The sequence below is a fragment of the Chiloscyllium plagiosum genome, unplaced genomic scaffold (assembly GCF_037043375.1).
Source record: "Chiloscyllium plagiosum isolate Xiang-an unplaced genomic scaffold, Cpla_swu_hap1 HiC_scaffold_43, whole genome shotgun sequence".
NCBI lineage: Eukaryota > Metazoa > Chordata > Chondrichthyes > Orectolobiformes > Hemiscylliidae > Chiloscyllium > Chiloscyllium plagiosum.
The window spans coordinates 24,835,295-24,856,857 of NW_028270181.1; the positions used below are offsets into that span (position 1 = coordinate 24,835,295).

A 21,563-nucleotide genomic window follows, 5' to 3' on the forward strand; every position below is an offset into this window, starting at 1 on the left:
AATGCTGTGCTGAATTTAGTGCTCAACTAGTTAAGCTGTTCAATAAAACTACAAATAATCAATGAGTGACAGTTTAAAGCTTGAAAGCTTAATAAATTAAACAAAATAAATTAGCAATGGCAGGGAGACGATGTGTGGTAGCTGAAGTATGTGGGGAATGGTGGAAACCTGCCTGATCCACAGCAACTACCTCTGCAATAAATGTGGCTGCTGCTTCAGGAACTTCAGCTTAGAATTGATGGGTTGGAATCTGAGATGCTAAGATACCTCAGCGAGGGGAAAGGAACTTTGTTCAGAGGTTAACATTTTCAGAGTTGACCCTAAGTCAGGGTCATTTCAAATACAGTGTGCAGCTCGGTCTGCTCATTTAAGGCAGGATGTAAATGCATTGGGGTAGTTCAAAAGAGATTTACTAGATTGATATATGCAATGTCTTACGAGGACAGTTTGGGCAGGCTAGGCTTGTTTCCATTTGAGTTGATTGAAGCGTACAAAATCCTGAATGGTCTGGATACAGCAAAGATGTTGCTCCTTTGGAGTTAATCCAGAATAAAGGGCACATTTGAAAATTAGGGGAACACTCTCCTCACAAGGCAGTGAAAGCTGGGTCATTGAATATTTTTAAGATGGAGGTCAGCAGATTCTTATTAGGAACGGCAATCAGAGATTACTGGGGTTGATAGGAACGGGGAATTTGGGACACAAACAGATTAGCCACAAATCTGATCGAAGAGTGGCGCAGGTTCGAGGCCGGATCGTCTTGTGTTGTGTGTCAGTAGGAGGCTGTGACCCCACAGCAATGTGGTTGGCCTATCTTCCCTCTGGAATGGTGACCCAAGCTATTTAGTCCACAGATAATTTGGGAAAGGGGACAAATATTGGCCTTGCCAGTGATGCGTACATCACTGTGAGGAATACTAACCCTATCTCATTACCACTACACCACCAGGGCGCAACTTGTATTTGGTTTAGAGCAGAGAATCTTAAAGCCACAACTCTGTGCCTACATCCCACAAGGTGCTGTCGTTCAGATAGAGTGTTAAACCGAAGCCCTATCTACCTGCCCAGGGAGTGCTGAACGTTTCCGTAATGTTGTCTTGTTTAACATTAATCACTTCAAACCAGTTACTGTCACACTGCTGTTTGTGGAATCTCACTATGCTTTCCTACAAATGAGTACACTTCCTAAGGTTTTAAGTTTGTGGGAGAAGAAGTCTTTGCTTTCCTTGTTATTGAGCTACAGCGGAAAGTTTCAGCAGCTGTTAAATATCTACAGAACTGTTTTTAAATATCCTTCGATCAAACCGAAAACAGTTGTTCACTTTTTTTCCCTCTGATAATGATCCTGTGAAACATATGGGGATATCGTTTATAGTCACTGTCTAAATGCAAGTAGTTGTTGTTTGTCCTGGAGATAGCAATGGAATGAACTGGAGACTGTCAGATCCTGCAAAGGGAGCTGTGCAGGGTGGATGAGTTGATATGGTCTGGATGACCTTTCTTGTGCATTATTATCTCATGATATAAAATGTCACAATTTCCTGCTTGCCTGTGGCTATGTATTCAAGCTGCTGTTCTCTCTAATGTTTAACTAGCTGTGGGATCATTCAGTCATTAATGCACTGCAAATATATCTTGTTCTAGCCATTGATGCATTGACCATGAACTTCCTTATTGAAACAGACAGTGAGTAAAGTAACACACAAAGCTCCCTTATTCACTTTGATACAGCACAACTTGCAAGTGTCTTTCATTCCCAATTGAATGCATGTTTCGTTCTCTTTTTGAACTAATGCTTATTCTATCCTTGATACACATTTATAACTCTTTGTACATTTACTGAATAATCAATGCTTTGTGGTACTGTAAATTCCCTTCCAAGTTATTGGGATGTTAAAGGTGCTCTAGTAAAATAAGTTGAATGACCAATACCAGTTGTAACTACCCAGATACTGTTGCAGCTCATGTCCAAATGCAAAACGATTTGGATACCGTCAGGCTTGGACTGCCAAGTGGCAAGAAACATTCGAACCATTTCAAGTGCCAGCAAATGATCATCTCCAACAAGCTGAGAGGTGATGGTGTAGTGGCATTCTCAGTGGGCCAGTAATCTGGTGATAAAGATACTTTTTCTAGCATCTAAACATCTCTCTAGGCACCAGACACAACATCAACAACCTCATACTGTCAATCCTCCATATCAACATCTAGGGTCAGTGCCAATACTGGGAGAAATACCATACAGATTCGTCAAGCAATAGCCTGATATAATCATACTCCACAGAATCATACCTTCCTGACAATACAACCACCATCCTGCGGTATGTCCTGTCCCACCAGCAGGACAAATCCAGCAGAGGTGGCAGAACACTGCTGGATTTATTCTGGAGGAAGATACCCCCCAGATGTCTCATGGCATTAATTCAAACAGGGCAAGTACAGGGAGAACTAGCCATTTGGATACAGAACTGGCTCAAAGGTAGAAGACAGAGGGTGGTGGTGGAGGGTTGTTTTTCAGACTGGAGGCCTGTGACCAGTGGAGCCACAAGGATCGGTGTAAGGCCCTCTACTTTTTGTCATTTACATAAATGATTTGGATACGAGCATAAGAGGTACAGTTAGTAAGTTTGCAGATATAACCAAAATTGAAGGTGTAGTGGACAACGAAGAGGGTTACCTCAGGTTACAACAGGATCTGGACCAGATGGGCCAATGGGCTGAGAAGTGGCAGATGGAGTTTAATTCAGATAAATGCGAGGTGCTGCAATTTGGGAAAGCAAATCTTAGCAGGACTTATACACTTAATGGTAAGGTCCTTGGGAGTGTTGCTGAACAAAGAGACCTTGGAGTGCAGGTTCATAGCTCCTTGAAAGTGGAGTTGCAGGTAGATAGGATAGTGAAGAAGGCGTTTGGTATGCTTTCCTTTATTGGTCAGAGTATTGAGTACAGGAGTTGGGGGGTCATGTTGCGGCTGTACAGGACATTGGTTAGACCACTGTTGGAATATTGCATGCGATTCTGGTCTCCTTCCTATTGGAAAAATGTTGTGAAACTTGAAAGGGTTCAGAAAAGATTTACAAGGATGTTGCCAGGGTTGGAGGATTTGAGTTATAGGGAGAGCCTGAACAGGCTGGGGCTGTTTTCCCTGGAGCGTTGGAGGCTGAGGAGTGACCTTATAGAGGTTTACAAAATTATGCGGGGCATGGATAGGATAAATAGGCAAAGTCTTTTCCCTGGGGTCGGGGAGTCCAGAACTAGACGGCATAGGTTTAGGGTGAGAGGGGAAAGATATAAAAGAGACCTAAGGGGCAACTTTTTCATGCAGGGGGTGGTATGTGTATGGAATGAGCTGCCAGAGGATGTGGTGGAGGCTGGTACAATTGCAACATTTAAGAGGCATTTGGATGTGTATATGAATAGGAAGGGTTTGGAGGGATATGGGCCGGGTGCTAGCAGATGGAACTAGATTGGGTTGGGATATCTGGTCGGCATGGACGGGTTGGACCGAAGGGTCTGTTTCCATGCTGTACATCTCTATGACTCTATGACTAAGTACATTTCCTGGCAATTATTATACACCACCCCTCGGCTGATGAGTTGCTACTGCTCTGTGTTGAGAAATCCTGAGGGTGCCAAGAGTGCAGAATGTACTCTGGCTGGGGCTTCAATATCCTGAGCTGGTCAGGTCCAAAAGGACACAGCTGCTCACTTATGGCAGTTGGTGAGGGAACCGATAAGAGGGAAAAACATACCTGACTTCATCCTCACCTGTAAATGTCTCTATCCATGATAGTATCAGTAAGAATGACCACCGCACAGTCCTTGTGGAAGCTCCACTTCCATATTGAAAATACCTTACATTGTGTGTACTCAAACAATCTGCAACCTCATGGCCTGGTATATCCCCCACTCCACAAATACCATCAAACCAAGGGGTCAACTCCGGTTCAATGAAGGGTGCAGGAGGACATACCAGGAGCAGCAGTAGGCATACCTGGAAATGAGGTGTCACCCTGGTGAAGCTACCAAACAGGACTACTTGCATGCAAAATGGCATAAACAGCAAGTGATAGACAGAGCTAAGTGATTTCACAAACAACCAATCAGATCTAAGCTCAGCAGTCCTGTCACATTCATGAATGACTGAAGAACTAACTGGAGGCTCCATAAAACGCCATCGCCAATAATGAGGAGCCCAGCACACATTTGCAACAATTTTTATCCAGAATTGCCGAGTAGGTGATCTATTGCAGCCCCCTCCATTGATCACCAACATCACAGACACCAGTCTTTAGCCAGTTTGATTCACTCCATATAACCTCAAGAAATGGCTGAAGGTGCTGGATAATGCAAGGGCTATGGGCCTTGACAACATTCCGGCAGTAGTACTGAAGACTTGTGCTTCAGAGCTTGCCACTCTGCTAGACAAGATGTTCTAGTACTGATTCAGCACTGGGATCTACTCGACAATGTGGAATGTTGTCCAGATATGTCCCATACACAAAACAAAACAGAACAAATTCAATTCAGCTAATTACCGCTCCATCAGTCTACTCTCCATCATCAGTAAAGCGGTGGAAGGGGTCATCAACAGCGCTATCGAGCAGCACCTGCTCAGCAACAACCTGCTCAGTGATGCCCAGTTTGGGTTTCGCCAGGGTCACTCAGCTCCTGATCTCATTACAGCCTTGATACAAACATGGATAAAAGAGCTGAATTCCAGAGGGGAGGTGAGAGTGACAGCCCTTGACATCAAGGCCACATTTGACCGAGTATGTATCAAGAAGCCCTGACAAAACTGGAATCATTTGACTGAATGTGGCCTCAAGCAGCTCTAGCAAAACTGGAATCAATGGGCATCAGTGGACAAACTCTCCACTGGTTGGAATCATTTTTATTTCAGAGGGAGATGGCTGTCATTGTTGGAGGTCAGTCATCTCAGTTCTTCAGGATAATGTCCTGGGCCCAACCATCTTTAGACGCTTCATTGATAGTCTTCCTATAATCATTAGGTCAGAATTGGGGATGTTCACTGATGATTGGACAAGGTTCAGCAAAATTTGGGACTCCTCAGGTACTGAACCAGTCCATGTCTAAATGCAGCAAGACTTGGACAATATCCAGATTTGGGCTGACAACTGGCAAGTAACATTTACACCACTCAAGTGTCAGAAAATGACAATCTCCAAAAAGAGAGAGAGTCTAGTCATCCCCACCCTTTGACATGCAATCGCATTGTCATCACTGAAAGGCTTTGGGGGTTACCTTTGACCAGAAACTGATGAAGGGCTCTTGCTTGAAACGTCGATTCTCCTGCTCCTCGAATGCTGCCTGACCTGCTGTGCTTTTCCAGCACCACACTCTTGACTCTGATCTCCAGTATCTGAAGTTTTTGCTTTCTCCCAGAAACTGAAATGGACTAGCCATACAAATAATGTGGCTATAACAGTAGTCAGGGGCATTTTGTAGCAAATAACTCACCTCCTGACTCCTGAAGTCCATCCACCATCTAAAAGCAACAAGTGAAGACTATGATGGAATACGCCCTACTTGCCTCGATGGATGCAGCTCTAACAACAGCCAGAACAAACCTGATCACTTGATTGGCACCACATCCACCAACACTCACTCTCTCCATCAATGAGGCTCTGTAATAAATGTGAACCATCCACAAAATGTACTGTAGGAATTCATCAAGGCACATTTCAAAACCAAAGCCACTACCATGGACAAGAACAAGGACAAGGGCAGCAGATGCATAGAAACGCTATTACCTGCAAGGTCTCCTCCAAGCCACACACCATCCTGACTTGGAAATATATCGGTGTTCCTTCACTCACATTGGGTCAAAACCCTGGAACTCCAGATGGCAAATAACTCACCTCCTGACTCCTGAGGTCCGTCCACCATCTATAAGGCCTAACAGTATGCACTACCAAGTAGGGACAGCAGCAGTTTAAAAAGGCTGCTCACCACCACTATTTCAAAGGCAATTGGCGATGGACAGTAAACACTGGACAACCAGTGACAGCTACATCCCAATAATTATTTTTTCTTTTCAATTGTTGCTTTTTATGGGGCCCAGAACTTGCAGTGTTATTATTCTGTGGCTGGATCACAATATGATTGAATTTGACATTGTTTGAGAGATGAGGGACAAGATGCACTGCTAGTATTTTAAACTTAGATAAAAACAATTATGAGGGCTTGAAAGTACAGCTAGCTAAAATAACTGAACGAATTAACTTAAGAATTAGTCAATAATGATACAGTTGTTTGAAGGGATTCTTCAGAATGTACAGAAGAGATACATTCCAATGAGAAAGAAAATATTCTAAGGGAGGAGCTAATATCATGGGTAACAGAGAAAGGTTAAAGATTGTTAGAACCCCTACAAGGTCCACGGGAAACAACAATTAATCTCCTCATGAAGCTGGTTGACTATGAGTTCATGTGGTAATGAGCACTAGACTGGAACTCATCACCTGAGCCCTTTAGAAAACGGACTCGGAGATGGGTCTGCAGAACTGTCTATATCAGGCTGGTGCTAGCCTATGGGTGTAGCGGCTCTATTTTGGTGTCAACAAGAAACAATATTCCTTTCCAGTCGGGTTTCCTGAGTTATTACAAAAATAATATCAAAATTAAAGGAAAGGTGTAATTTCTTCTGCAAAGTTGAGCAGCAAGTCAGATGATTCACACACAAAAAAACACAGATTAACTATAGTATTAATAAGGAGGGGAAAATTCAAATATGAGAGAAAGACAGCTAGAAATATAAACATGGATAGTAAAAGTTTCTAAAAACCTTTAAGAAAGAATGGGATTAGTAAAGTGAACTTGTGGAATCACAATGGAAAACAACAAAAAAGAACACAAAACAGAAAGCTCAGCAGGTTCAGCTGTTCTGAGGAACGGTCACTGAACCTGAAATGTTAACTCTGATTTCTCTTCACAGATACTGCCAGACCTGCCGAACCTTTCCAGCAATTTCTGTTTCTGTTTCTGATTTCCAGCATTTGCACTTCTTTCGGTTTAATACAGACATAAGAATGAATCTGGCATTGGTCTTCACTGTAGACAATACAAGGAACATTTCAAAGATAGCTATAAACCAGGAAATGGAAGGGAGTGAGAAACTCAAGGAAGTTACAATCACCAGAGAAGTGGAACTGAACAAATTGTCGTAGCTACAGGTTGACAAATCACTGAGTTCTGAGGTACTTCATTCTAAAGTTAATAGGGTCTAAAAAGAGGCTAATGTGATAGTTGATGTATTGGTTTGATTCTTTAAAATTCCCTAGAATTGGGGAATGTTCTATAAGAAGGGCAATCAGTGAATTTATCTGAAACCAAAAGAGAAAATGCTGGAAAATCTCAGCAGGTCTGGCAGCATCTGTAAGGGGAGAAAAGACCTGACGTTTCGAGTCTAGCTGACCCTTTGTCAAAGCTGAATCCAGTGAATTTATCTGTTTAATTCAAAAAAGGAAGAAGACTGAAAGCAGGATATTACATGCCAGTTAGCTTAACATCTGAAGTGGGAAAGGTTATTAACCTGCTGTTAGACCTATAACTGGGGACTGAGGAAATGCCAAGGATAACACAACCCACAGTTTTGTGAAAAGGCTGTATGTTTAAATTATATTTATTTAATTATTTCTGGATGTAACATATGATGCTGAGCTGATGGATGTACTGTATTAGATTTCCAGAAAGGATTTGATAAGGTGCCACATCACAGGCTATTGCAGGAAATAAAAAGAAGCAATGTATTCCTGTGGCTAGCCCATAGCAAACAGAGAGTAGTCACATATGGATCAATTTCTGATTGGCAAGTCACAATGAGTAGTGTGCCATAGGGTTTAGTGCTGGGACGCCATCTTTTTTATCGATTTTATAAATGTCTTTGGCGGTGGAACCAAAGAAGTGGTCGTTAAGTTAGCTGATGACACAATGATAGGGAAGAAAACAAGTTGTGAAGATGACATAAGGAAGTTACAAAGTGATAGAGATAGGTAAGGGGAATGGGCAAAGATCTAGCAAATGATGTTGGAAAATGTGAAACTGTGCATTTGGGAGAACCAATTTAAGAAAAAAGCATACTATCTTAAAGGAGAGAGACTGCAGAGTGCTGAGATGCAGAGGGTGTGTCCTAGTGCATGAGTCTCAAAGAGTAGTATGCAGGGGCAGCAAGTATTTAAGAAAACTAATAGAATGTTATTACTCAATATGAGAAGAACCTAATCCTCACATTAGGGAGGCTATGCTTCATTTATACAGGCCATTGGTGTGAACACATCTAGAGTACTGCGCACAGTATTGGTCACCTTATTTAAGGAAGGATTTAAATACATCGGAAGCAGTTCAGAGAAAGTTTACGAGATGAAGACCTGGAATGGGCAAGTTATCTTATGAGAAAAGGTTCAGCAGGTTAGACATATTGACTCTTGTGTAGAAGGGTAAGAGGTGATTTTATTGAAACATACGAAATCCTAAGGTATCTTGGTAGAGTAGATTTGGAACGGATGATTCTGCTGATTGGGAAATCTAGAATTCAGAGTTGCTGTTTAAAAAAATGTTTTAAAAAATGGAAGATATAGACTGTAGGGAAATAGATGGTGACATCTTACAAAATGTCCATATTACAGAGGGGGAAGTGCTGGATGTCTTGAAACACATAAAAGTGGATAAATCCCCAGGACCTGATCAGGTGTACCCTAGAACTCTGTGGGAAGCTAGAGAAGTGATTGCTGGGCCTCTTGCTGAGATATTTGTATCAACAATAGTCACAGGTGAGGTGCCAGAAGACTGGAGGTTGGCTAACTTGGTGCCACTGTTTAAGAAGGGTGGTAAGGACAAGCCAGGGAACTATAAACCAGTGAGCCTGATGTCAGTGGTGGGCAAGTTGTTGGAGGGAGTCCTGAGGGACAGGATGTACATGTATTTGGAAAGGCAAGGACTGATTCGGGATAGTGAACATGGCTTTGTGCGTGGAAAATCATGTCTCACAAACTTGATTGAGTTTTTTGAGGAAGTAACAAAGAGGATTGACGAAGGCAGAGCAGTAAATATGATCTATATGGACTTCAGTAAGGTGTTCAACAAGATTTCCCATGGGAGACTGATTAGCAAGGTTAGATCTCACGGAATACAGGAAGAACTAGCCATTTGGATACAGAACTGGCTCAAAGGGTGGTGGTGGAGGGTTGTTTTTCAGACTGGAGGCCTGTGTTCAGTGGAGTGCCACAAGGATCGGTGCTGGATCCTCTACTTTTTGTCATTTACATAAATGATTTGGATGCGAGCATAAGAAGTACAGTTAGTAAGTTTGCAGATGACACCAAAATTGGAGGTGTAGTGGATAGCGAAGAGGGTTATCTCAGATTACAACAGGATCTGGACCAGATGGGCCAATGGGCTGGGATGTTGCAGATGGAGTTTAATTCAGATAAATGCGAGGTGCTGCATTTTGGGAAAGCAAATCTTAGCAGGACTTATACACTTAATGGTAAGTCCTAGGGAGTGTTGCTGAACAAAGAGACCTTGGAGTGCAGGCGTTTGGTATGCTTTCCTTTATTGGTCAGAGTATTGAATACAGGAGTTGGGAGGTCATGTTGCGGCTGTACAGTACATTGATTAGGCCACTGTTGGGATATTGCATGCAATTCTGGTCTCATTCCTATCAGAAAGATTGTGAAACTTGAAAGGGTTCAGAAAAGATTTACAAGGATGTTGCCAGGGTTGGAGGATTTGAGTTATAGGGAGAGCCTGAACAGGTTGGGGCTGTTTTCCCTGGAGCATCGGAGGCTGAGGGGTGACCTTATAGAGGTTTATAAAATTATGAGGGGCATTAGGATAAATAGACAAGGTTATTTCCCTGGGGTCAGGGAGTCCAGAACTAGAGGGCATAGGTTTAGGGTGAGAGGGGAAAGATATAAAAGAGACCTAAGGGGCAACCTTTTCACGCAGAGGGTGGTACATGTATGCAATGAGCTGCCAGAGGATGTGGTGGAGGCTGGTAAAATTGCAACATTTAAGAGGCATTTGGATGGGTATATGAATAGGAAGGGTTTGGAGGGATATGGGCCAGGTGCTGGCAGATGGGACTAGATTTGGTTGGGATATCTGGTCGGCATGGACGGGTTGGACCGAAGGGTCTGTTTCCAAGCTGTATGACATCTCTATGACTCTATGACTCTTGAAGAAGGGTTACACTCGAAACATTGACTTCTCCACCTCCCGATGCTGCTTGGCTTGCTGTGGTCTTCCAGCCTCCTGCCTGTCTAGTTTAAAAATAATGAACAAGAGGTGAGAACTTTCTCCACCTAGAAGGTGGGTGTCGTTTTGGACTATCTTCGTCAAAAGACTGTGGATGCAAAGGTTTTGAAGATTCTTGAGGGAGAGGTAGATAGATTCTTGGCAAAGAAGGTGATAAGGTTGGTGGGAATGTGGATCTTGTTGGATAGTAGAGCAAACTTGAGGGGCCAAGTGGCCTACTCTTGTTTCTAGTTTGGATGTCTTCATCAGTCAACAGTGATAAGTGAAGGCACAAGGAAGTACTTCAAATCAAACAGCAAAACAAAACACCCAGGAAATGCGAGCTCCAGTGAAAATTTACATTTTGGGAGAATCTACCTATCTCCCTCCAAGAAGGTAAATCTGACCATCTTTACAGCTTTCTTACCCCACCTTCCTCCCACTGGTTTTATTTCTCACTCCCTTCTCAGTATTTTCTGTGGTGGTGAACTCAGAGGCAGGGTAGGCTTCTAATTAGGGGAGAAAGTGAGGGCTGCAGATGCTGGAGTCAGAGCTGAAAATGTGTTGCTGGAAAGGCGCAGCAGGTCAGACAGCATCCAAGGAGCAGGAGAATCGACGTTTCGGGCATGAGCCCTACTTCAGGAATACACATTTTCAGCTCTAGGCAGGATGGTAATGTCCTCAATCCCTGTGGTCTTCCTTACCCTACCTCCCACCTCCCACCAATAGAATTAAGTCTCAGCACGATGGCCCTCCCCGTTGCCAGTTTCAGCCTATATCCCCAGGTTGGCATGTTTCCCCTGGTATGTACGTGACAGGTAATGAGCAGCTTCTCACCCCTGGAGAAGATGGACCCTCAATCACTGCCTGGTCATTGAGCAACAGATAGAGGTGTGCCCACAATGTGCCATGTCCCTGCCCTGGCTTCTGATGCTCCTCCCACTGCAATTCATTAAAGGAGATGATGGCACAATTGCAAGGTCACATGGCTGGTAACCTACAGCCCCAGGCTAACTCCTGAGGGCATGGGTTCAAATCTCACCATGGCAAATGGTGAATGTCAGAGTCCGTAAAAAGTTAGTCAAATGGTAAATATTGTTGACTTTTTTTAAAAAGCCATCTGTTTTGCTATTATCCTTTAGGGAAAGAACTCTTCTCTCTTTACCTGGTCTGGTCTACATGTAACTCCAGACCCACAGCCATGTGGTTGACTCTTCAACTGGGCATGAAATGCTGGCCCAGCCAATGTCTGTATTCCAAGTATCAATAAAAACAAAATGAATTCTCGGCCTGACCAGATCATTTTCATGATTTGGAGGTGCTGGTGTTGGACTGGGGTGGACAAAGTTAAAAATGACACAACACCAGGTTATAGTCAAACAGGTTTGTTTGGAGGCACTAGCAGATGAAGCAGTGCCTCCAAATAAACCTGTTAGATTATAACCTGGTGTTGTGTGATTTTAACCACATCATTTTCTGTTATCTGGGGTCCTCATGATCCTGAATCTCTGAGTTCTGCTTCCAGAAGCAGCCACAACCTCTTTCTTGGTGCTACTGAATGCAAGAGCTGCCATTCTTTGATTGTCTAGAGCTCTCACTGACCCTCTCCTTTTCCCTCCCTCCCTCCCTCCTAGGCCAGTCTTGATGCCAAGGGAAGGTCCCCACTCTGGTGGCTTTGTCACTGCCTGATTGGCATGAGCTACCCATCGTCAAGTGAGAACCCTCGTGCCTCAAGAAAATTCCACACTATATTTTGTCAACATCCACCCACCTTCCTACTGGATGGAGAATCTAATTTTTTTTCAAACTCTCAACTCCCTACATTTTTATTTCTCTCTTCTTGACCCTCTCTTTTGCTTAATCTTGCAATCTCCTGGATTTTATTTCTCTCTCTCTTTCTCCTTCTCTCTCTTTCTCCGTCCCTCTATTTTTGTTCTTTATCACTGCTGGTCACTCTCTGCTTTCTTCACTCGTGTCAGCTTTTTACTCATTTGTTGTCTTTCTATCTCCCCTTCTCTCTTCTTTCTTTTCTCATAAATATGCATTAGTTACTAGGTTTTCTTTTAACAGTCCTAGTCATCAGACAAATCCGAACACTGTTTCCAAACTCCCAGCAAATTCTGGACAGCACCCTAATGAATGTCTCCTTCCTGGCAACCACATTACTTCAACACCTTAGTTCTCCCCCTTGTCCAAATATCCCACAATACAAGCACTGACAAGTTCTAATTAACTTTGTTACATTTGCCACAGGTTGTGTCAGGTAGGGGGCGGAGGATTTGGGTGTGACAACTTCTGATGCTGGCTGTTATTGCAAATTAATTGGTAACAAATAATTAAACCGAGTAAAGTGACTCATGTTAATGGAATGAAGCAGCTCTCCTTCAGATAAGAGGCAGTTCAGAACTTAGCTAAAACTGATGACGACGCACCAAGTCATGATTAGATTAGATTCCCTACAGTATGGAAACAGGCCCTTCAGCCCAACAAGTCCACACCGACACTATGAAGAGTAACCCACCCAGACCCATTCCCCTACCCTCTTTTCACCCCTCACTAATGCACCTAATACAATGGACAATTTAGTATGGCCAATTCGCCTGACCTGCACATCTTTGGATTGTGGGAGGAAACCAGAGCACCCGGAGGAAATGCACACAAACACGGACAGAATATGCAAACTCCACACAGGAAGTCGCCCAAGACGGGAATCAAATCCAAGTCCCTGGCACTGTGAGCCACCATACCAACCACTGAGCCACAGGTAGTGTAATTGTGGTGGATTCAGGTGGCCAATCTTTATAAAGCTCTTGATTCAGCCAATCTTGCATCCACTTGTGATCTCCATCTTTTAGGAAGGAGGAGAGGGTCTTTGAGATGGCGCTGAGGAGATGTGCCACAATAGTGCCAGGGATGAGAGATTTTAGCTACAGGGTTAGGTTGGAGAAGCTGGGGGTTATATTCCTCAGAGTGAAGGAAGTTGAGAGGAGATTTAATGGAGATCCCTGTGATTATGATGGTCTTAAGGTAGACATAGATAAGCTGCTCACGGCGTGTCATGATAAAAAGACTAAGGGTCACAGATTGAATGAAAGTGTTGGCAAGAGGTGCCAAGCAATGGGGGATGGTGTGAGGAATAACTTTTTAAAGCAGTGCGAAGGAATGGTCTGGAACTCATTGCCTATGAGGGCGGAGGTGCTGGTGTTGGACTAGGGTGGACAAAGATAAAAATCACACAACACTAGGTTATAGTCCAACAGGTTTATTTGGAAGTACTAACTTTCGGAGCACTGCTCCTTCAGGTAGCTATGAGGGTGCTGGAAGAGGAGACAATCAATGATTTTGAAAGAATGAGCACTTGAGGGAAAGAAAAGCTGCAGGATAACAGAAATCAAGTGAGGGTGTGGGACTGGATTGCTCCTCAGAGAGCCGGCAAATTACCTCCTCCTGTGTCATAAATGACTCTTGATTAACTCTGGGGGTAATATCACATGACCACCAGCCTCCAAATACCCCATGCCCATACTCTGCCGCCATTGGGTGCCAAACACATCCACCTTGTCTCTCTGTGAGTTGACTTTTCATTAACAGATTGGATTATAGTTAATCATCAGTTCAATTGCCTTTCCCCCATATCTGATACTTTTGAAACTCGTAAACTAAAGTATTCAAAGAAAATGAGAAAACACATTTTGTTTATTACCTCAATGATTATCGCCCCTCAGCAAGGGCCTGCTGTTTCGTATTTGGAGCCTCACTGTTGGTATGGTGTAGATGGAAGCGATTCAGCCAATCACATCAGTGCAGACTTTCTCTCAGTGCCATTCTCCTCCCCCCCCCCCACCTTGTAACCCTGCACAATCCTTTTGATTTAAATATCGTTTTCAGTGAACTGTCTAGTTCCCTGTTGGATGTTTCCAAGGCAATCCTCGAGAGTTGGGCTACTGCCCCCTCAGCTCAGGCTTTAGGTTGTTAACATGATAGAGCCAAGCTGAGGCCTACTCAATTTGAGAGCCATCAACAGGCCTCACTTGCATGTATAAAGAGATCAAATAGGAATCTGTTATGAAGTGCCAGTGCAAAGAATTGGACAACCCAGTTGTGAGCTTGTCCTTATGCAGCAGATACAAGGCTGATGTTTTCATAACACAAACAATCACCACACTGACACTTTTCACAAACCAAGTCACTGCATTCTGATTAGAGAGGGATTCACAGAAATAAACATCGGCATCAAGAAGGTGCAAGAACAAAAGCAGCGATATAGAATGTAAACAAAATTAACGTTACAGTCATTTCAACTCAGGCCTCGACAAAAACAAGGTAGTTGTTTCATAAAAAAATGAATTTTAGAACCGTGTTTTTTAATGGCCTATACATCTCCCACAGCAGGAAATACAGTTCAAACTACCACAAGTTTTCTTATTGTGTCAAATCTCAGATCTCCTGTCAATATTTACCCCGGTGTTACTCACTGACTTATATGGTTCGATCCAAGGACCAGAAATAAAGTAATGTACAAGAGCACTGCAACCAAACTGAGCCTTATGTCTCCACACAGTCAGCCCTTTGACTCCACTGTGCCCCTGAGGCAGCTGTGAAATGTCAATCAATGTGTACCCCCACAATGAATGGGCTCTGTTTGGGTAACACTCGGCAAATTGGACAACTTCAGTTCAGGAAACCTGGTCAGCATGAACAAGTTGAACTGGGGGTCTGTTCCTATGCTGTAGGACTCTAGACTCTAGTGTCAGAGTCAGAACACTGAGAGCTCGATCCTGGTCCAGATATTTTGAACTGAATTGAATGATTTATTGTCACTTGTAATTAACAAACGAATACAGGGAAAAATATACCATGTCAGTGCGCTCTGCATTTTGACTTAGAGAAGATTTGAAGGTCTCAGACTGAAATTAAGATATAAGCCTTAAACATAAGTAAAAACAGAGTTCATTTTCTTCCCTTCTTGTGCTCTGCTCGATATCGAGGGAAGGGGATGTGTCTCCACGATGGTCCCCGGGCCCACCAACACCCCAACATCATAGTCCATTCCAGGCGGATTACTTTGGGATAAAGTGGAGAAAAGGGGCAGGAAGAGAGGGGAAAAGTGACTATCAGCTTTGCTGAGGAGTAGGTTTTAAAAAGCCTCTTATGTGAGGGAGGGAATTCCAGAGTCTGAGGCCTAGGCAAGGCCTTCAAGCAGCACAAAAAGGATTGTACAAAAGGAGCCAGGAGTGAGGAGGAGTCGAGGCCACAGAGTTAAACACAGAGTGGAAAAATATTCACACGCTGCTTGCAGGCTGGTATTTGCTTAAACTGATGAAGAACCCCTCAAGATAGCAGTGGGAGAGAGTGGCATAGTGGTTATGTCACTGGCCTCTAGTGGCTTGGGCTCGAAACCCACCAAAGTCTAATAAATGTGAAAGTGGTATCAAAACCAGGGAAGGAATCTTCTATTCTTATATGAAAGTGGAAAATGATAGAGTGAGTTTGGTCCCAAAAGACAGCTTGAACACAAGACCAGTGCTGTAGCATGTTATTTGGGATTCTATGGGGTGGGCCATTAATGACTCCTCTCAGCACTGTTGCTAATTTATTGTATTATACTTTAAATCTATAGACATGTTTGAATTATGCATCCACTGAAATGTTGAGATTCAGGTTTAGTCAGGCCTATTTATAGATCCTTTGCAGAATCTCATAGGGCATGCTAGCCAGTCTACTGTTTCCTCATGACTCAGCAGGTTTGCTGACATATCACAGGCAAGAAAGAGAGAGATTACAGCTGTCACACTTTCATTGTTTCTATTATCTAACCATGTCAGCAATAGCAGCTACACCCTTCTATAATGTAGAATGACACAGCACAGAAGGATATCATTCGCGCCATGATCAACTTGCCAGCGGTTAGAAAGAGCAATCCAATTAGTCGCACTCCCTTGCTCTTTCTCCATCACCCTGAAAACTTTTTCTCTTTGAATATTTATCCAATTCCCTTTCTGAAAGTTGTTATTGAATTTGCTTCCAATCCCTTAAGTCAATGCATTCCTGATCTCAACACGTAGGCCGCCACTCAAATATAGTCTCCATCTCTGCTCCATTTTGCTGCCTTGGGTTGTTGTTAGATGATCCAAGCACAGATTGGAAGTTAATGCTTTATACTTTCCAGTTTGTTTATATCCTCACTGTTACAACTTGCGAGCGGAAGAAAATTCCCACCTTTTTTCTGGTTTCTTTGCCTTAAGATTTATGTTAACAATATGACACTGCTGCATTAAATGAGCCGCAGAAAGTCTGTGACTCTGATCGAATTGTTGACCCTTTTAATGCTTCTGAACATAAAGGTTTGTACACTGCTATCAATTTTGCTTTGTTCTCAGGAGTACAGTCCCTGACCTATTGTCCCCATGACATGGTTACCATGGCAATATGTGCACATCCTGTTTCCCCAGGCCTCATCTTCCCTGTCACTGTACAATCACCAAGAGATCTAAATGTACCAACCCAAAGCGAGCATTTTGAATCTATCTCCCCTCCACTGAAGTGCAGCTCACTGTGGCTGGCCTCTAAGTCCAGTTTATTTTTTGAATATTTCTGAGGTACATTTGATTTCATCATCACTCAGCCTTCCTCAGTCTCTTCCCCAGCAGTTTTCTGCCTCCCTTTCTGATGACACTGGCTTATGTTGGGGTACAGATCTGTGGTGACAGGTGCCTCCTCTACCTCATTTCTTCATCAGTGTCGATGGGTTTTCCAACTTATGGGCACATTGCAGCCAAACTCTGCCTTCATCCTTTGAAAGACCTGCATTCATACAGCGCCTTCTGCCAACCTTAAGCCACCTAAAGCATCTTAAGGCCCAATCATTGCTTTATTTGAAGTCACTGCAGTGATGTAGGGAATGCAGCTGCCAGGGTGTGCTCTTTTAGCCAATGATCAGATAATCTAGTTTCAGGGATGGTCATAGAGGGACAAAGATTGACCAGGAAACCAGAGATAACTTTCCAGCTCTTCTCCAACACAGCGTCATTGGGATCATTGGTATTCATTTGCAAGCGCAGGCAGGATTCAGTTCAGTGTCTGAAAGACAGCACTTCCAACAGAGCAGCACCCTCTCTCCTGCACTACATTCAAATCTAAAGGAGACACTTATGTGTGTACACTACCAGCTGAGACCCCCTCCCTCAGCCGATTCCAATTCCCTCTCCATCCTCACTATATTCAGGAAGAGGACTTCATATAGAATCCCTTCAGTGTGGAAAACAGGCCCTTCGGCCCAACAAGTCCACACCAACCCTCCGGAGAGTAACCCACCCAGACCCATTCCCCTACATTTCCCCTGACTAATGCACCCTGAACAGTATGGGCAATTTAGCATGACCAATCCACCCTAACCTGCACATCTTTGGACTGTGGGAGGAAACCGGAGTACCCAGAGGAAACCCACGCAGACACAGGGAGAATGTGCAAACTCCACATAGACAGTCGCCCAAGGCTGGAATCGAACCCAGGTCCCTGGTGCTGTGAGGCAGCAGTGTTAACCACCAAGCCACCTGCCTAACTTTACCGACCACAACCATTGGGTACTGAACTCAACCATAACACCCTTCCTATTACCATAGTGATAATCAGTTAACTTGGCACAGGCTTATATTCCAACACACAGCCTTCAGATTCCCTGTGACTGAACCCACTCTGAGGCCTGGGGTGAAGAAAAGAGACGGACAGTATCTGTGAGTGTAAACCCAGATCAAGCAACTAAATGGATTAATTTTTGCTTCAGTACATTCCAAATGGCAGGGATTACATCAAAGGGTCATTGCTCACAAGATCTGAAGTGATTCATTAAACTTGTTTTTTTCATTCTCTCGTGGGTGAGGGTGCCGTTGGTCGGCCCAGCATTTATTGCCCGTCCCTAGTCGCTCTGGAGAAGGTGGTATCGAGCTGCCTTCTTGAACTGCTGCAGTCGGTGTGGTGCAGAGAGACCCACAATGCCCTCAGGGAGGGAATTCTACCATTTGAACCCAGTTACACTGAGAGAAAGGCAATATATTTCCAAGTCAGGATGGTTTGGAGGGACCCTTGCAAGGGTTGGTGTTCCCCTCTGTCTGCTGCCCTTGTCCTTCTAGCTGGTACTGGTTGTGGCTTTGGGAGGTTCACTTTATCAAGTTATAGCTATATCTTTGCCAATAACATTCAGGCATCATGTCTATAAATCCAAACCAGTTAAATGTAGGGCTCCCAGAGATGGAGCACAGTTTGCTGCAATGATCTTACTGCAGTCTTTGAAAGATGGAAGACAGTGAGATGTGCAGGGATGCAAGGATATGGGGAAAAGGCAGGAGGTTGGCACTGGGGTGATAGAATCATTGCAAGCACGATGGGCCAAATGTCCTCCCTCTGCGATGACTCTGGATCTAAACTATGAGGCACACTGGAAGCCATTAGCTACGATCATTGTACACCAACCCAGCAAACCTGACTGTACAAACAGCAGAGATCCTGTCGATACAAACCCTCCAAATGAACCAAGCAAGTGAACAATTTCCTCATTCCAACTCGCGGCACTTTCTAACCGACCGGAGCCAAGTTTCCAAAGCTAGCTTCGAATAGTTACAACACAAGCGACACGGGACAGCAAACTCAGAACCAAGTGGGAGTTTCTTTTCTGTAAGAAAGCAGGCAGAAAGAGTCAGGTGCTTCGAATTGAATAGGATGGCTTGCCTCTTTCCCTCACCACCACCCTCCCCCCACCCCCTCCCTTCAGAGCACACAGATTGATGTGTGGGATTCCCTAACCCAGAGACACTGGCTACAATCAAGGCTTTGCTACACAACACTATGCTGGGATCAATGCCATGTGTAGGAGCCAATGTTAACCCATTGCAACCCTGAATCAGCAAAAGAATGAGCCTTAGAGAGCATTTGACATTCCCACTAATGTTAGATTGGTGTGAGAGATAGAAAGGATTAACCACGTAGTGTCAGCAATGGTCTCTGTCTTTACATTGTTGGGGATTAAACACAATTTTGATTTTAGTTTCAATGGGATGGTGTGCTTTTAAGAAATAAGGATGAAGGCAAAAGAAAAATCTAGAAATGAATTTCAGAAATCAATGTCAGCATTTAAACAGTCCACCAAAGAAGGGTTAGTCAATCCGTTCAGTCACCGTACAAGGATTGACAGACGGTTCTCGACAACACTGAACAGGTATGACTGAATCTGTCACCAAACTGAATTACTTCTCATATGAAGTCGCTAAAGTCATTGAGAAGGGCGAAAGACGGGTCCTGAGCTGAGGGATCTCAGAACTGTGCCCCTCTCTGAGGACTGAGATTTTAGTTTGGAGATGAACGCTAGCTGGGTGACTGCAGCTGAAGGAAAACAGCGACAGAAAGTTTGCTTTCAATCCGAAAAGAGAAAGAGAGAGAGAGAGAGATGGGGTGGAGGGAGCAGGATGTGAGAGGGAGTGGGGCTCAGGAATGAGAGGAATTGGTGCTTACACTGTCCAGGTTCCTGCGATAGACACCACGCTGGTGAGCAAGGGTAGCAGCAGCCAACAGCTCATGATGGTCCCGGGCTCCACAGGCGGCACACAGCTCCCACAGCCCTCTCGATCGCCCCCTCCTCAGGTACAGGCTTCGGAGGGGGACTCACTGACGGCAAGGAATCCTTCGGCAGCCGCGGTCTGCCACAGTTGGGACACACACACACAGAGAGAAACGATCCACTCTTTCAAAGCAAGCACACACCCCAAAAGTGCAACTAGCTCGGAGTCAGGAGGAAGTTGCATCTGTCGGCAACTCTCACTCCCTCTCTCTCTTTTTAAATGCAATATTGCTTTGCAGACACTGAGTTCCAAGGTTGTAAATCGTCCTCGCTATATCTAAACCCCTCGCATTGCCACTGATATTCTGGCTCTTACAAAACGGAGATTTTTTAAAGGGACATTGCTGCCGGAATTAATGTCTCGACAGGGTGGGTTCTGTTTAAGTGGGATACCATCATATCCCTGGTCCGCACTCAAATACACACACACACTCAATTATACACACACACGCTCACATAGACACACCCTCTCACACACACACTCACAAACACACTCACCCTCACACACACACATTCACACACACAAACATTCACACACATACATACACACACTCACAAACTCACATATACACTCAAACTTACACACACACCCTCACACACACACATTCTCTCACACACACACTCACACTCACACACTCACTCACACACACTTCGCGCACACCCTCAAGCACACTCACATACACACACACAGTCACACACATTCACACATACACTCACACATTCACACACACACATCCTCACACACTCTCACATACTCACACTCACACACACACTCACCCACACACACCCTCACATACACACACCCACTCACACACACATACTCACACTCACAAACAAACACACACACACACTCACAGAGCTTGTTTGACATCACTGTTGGGAAGTTTTCTCTGTTAACTGACTGTCCCATCAGCCTCCCCACTCCACCACCAGGGTCAATGCGACTGGAAACAACAGAAATTGCTGGAGAAACTCAGCAGATCTGGCAGCATCTGTGGAGACAGAGAGAGCGACAGCAGATACAACGTTTTGGGTCCAGTCTTTATCAACATACCCACAGCCTCCTGCTCCCCCATTCCTTCCCTGTGGGTGTGAGAGCCCGGAATATGGACCACAAACAGTCTAATGGACTGAAATCCTAAACCCATTTCCATAGGGATACTCCAGCCTTGCAGACTCTCAGCATCACAGGAGGAACCTGCATTTCCATAGCACCTGTTACAGCCCATGTCCCATACTTTGTGCTTCATAGTGAAGTACTTTTCGTTAGGAAAGAATGTATCGCCATCATTATAATGGAATCCAGCAGCGGACTGGTGCACCACAAGCTATAATGTCAACATGGCCGAAGGATAGGCATTAACCACTCATCAATTCCATGGATCCATTTATGAATGGTTTTAAAAATTAAAATGTGTGTGTGTGTGTGTGCATGTTAGGGGTGGGCGATTGTCCTTTCTATCAGAGGACTGAAAGAACCTTATCCTGATATCTTATCCAAATCTAACCTCACTCTGCCCCCAGTGACTGACCTCAGTCCTCTCCAAGACAACAGTCTAAGATGAAGCCACTCTGATCTAAAACTTTCACACACCAACACTAAGACCACTTTCTACACCTCACTAAGTTCAGCCAACTTTGTCTCCATCTCAGCTCATCTCCATCTCAGCGGAGACGCTGTCTTTGTTCCCTTGAG

General features: G+C 44.2%; 1 protein-coding gene across 3 annotated transcripts in view; it reads right to left on the reverse strand.

The window, feature by feature from the left end:
• Positions 1-20,583, reverse strand: part of LOC122541785 (transmembrane protein 150A) — a 57,420-nt gene extending 36,837 nt beyond the window's left edge. Inside the window, exon 1 of one of the 3 annotated variants that reach the window (XM_087982322.1) lies at positions 19,762-20,583. In XM_087982322.1, the coding sequence (XP_087838448.1) occupies positions 19,762-19,826 (65 nt within the window). In that variant the 5' untranslated portion in view covers positions 19,827-20,583. The remainder of the gene's footprint in view (positions 1-19,761) is intronic. The other 2 variants (XM_043678758.2, XM_043678757.2) reach the window with 2 other exon arrangements.
• Between the last annotated feature and the right edge of the window lie 980 nt (positions 20,584-21,563).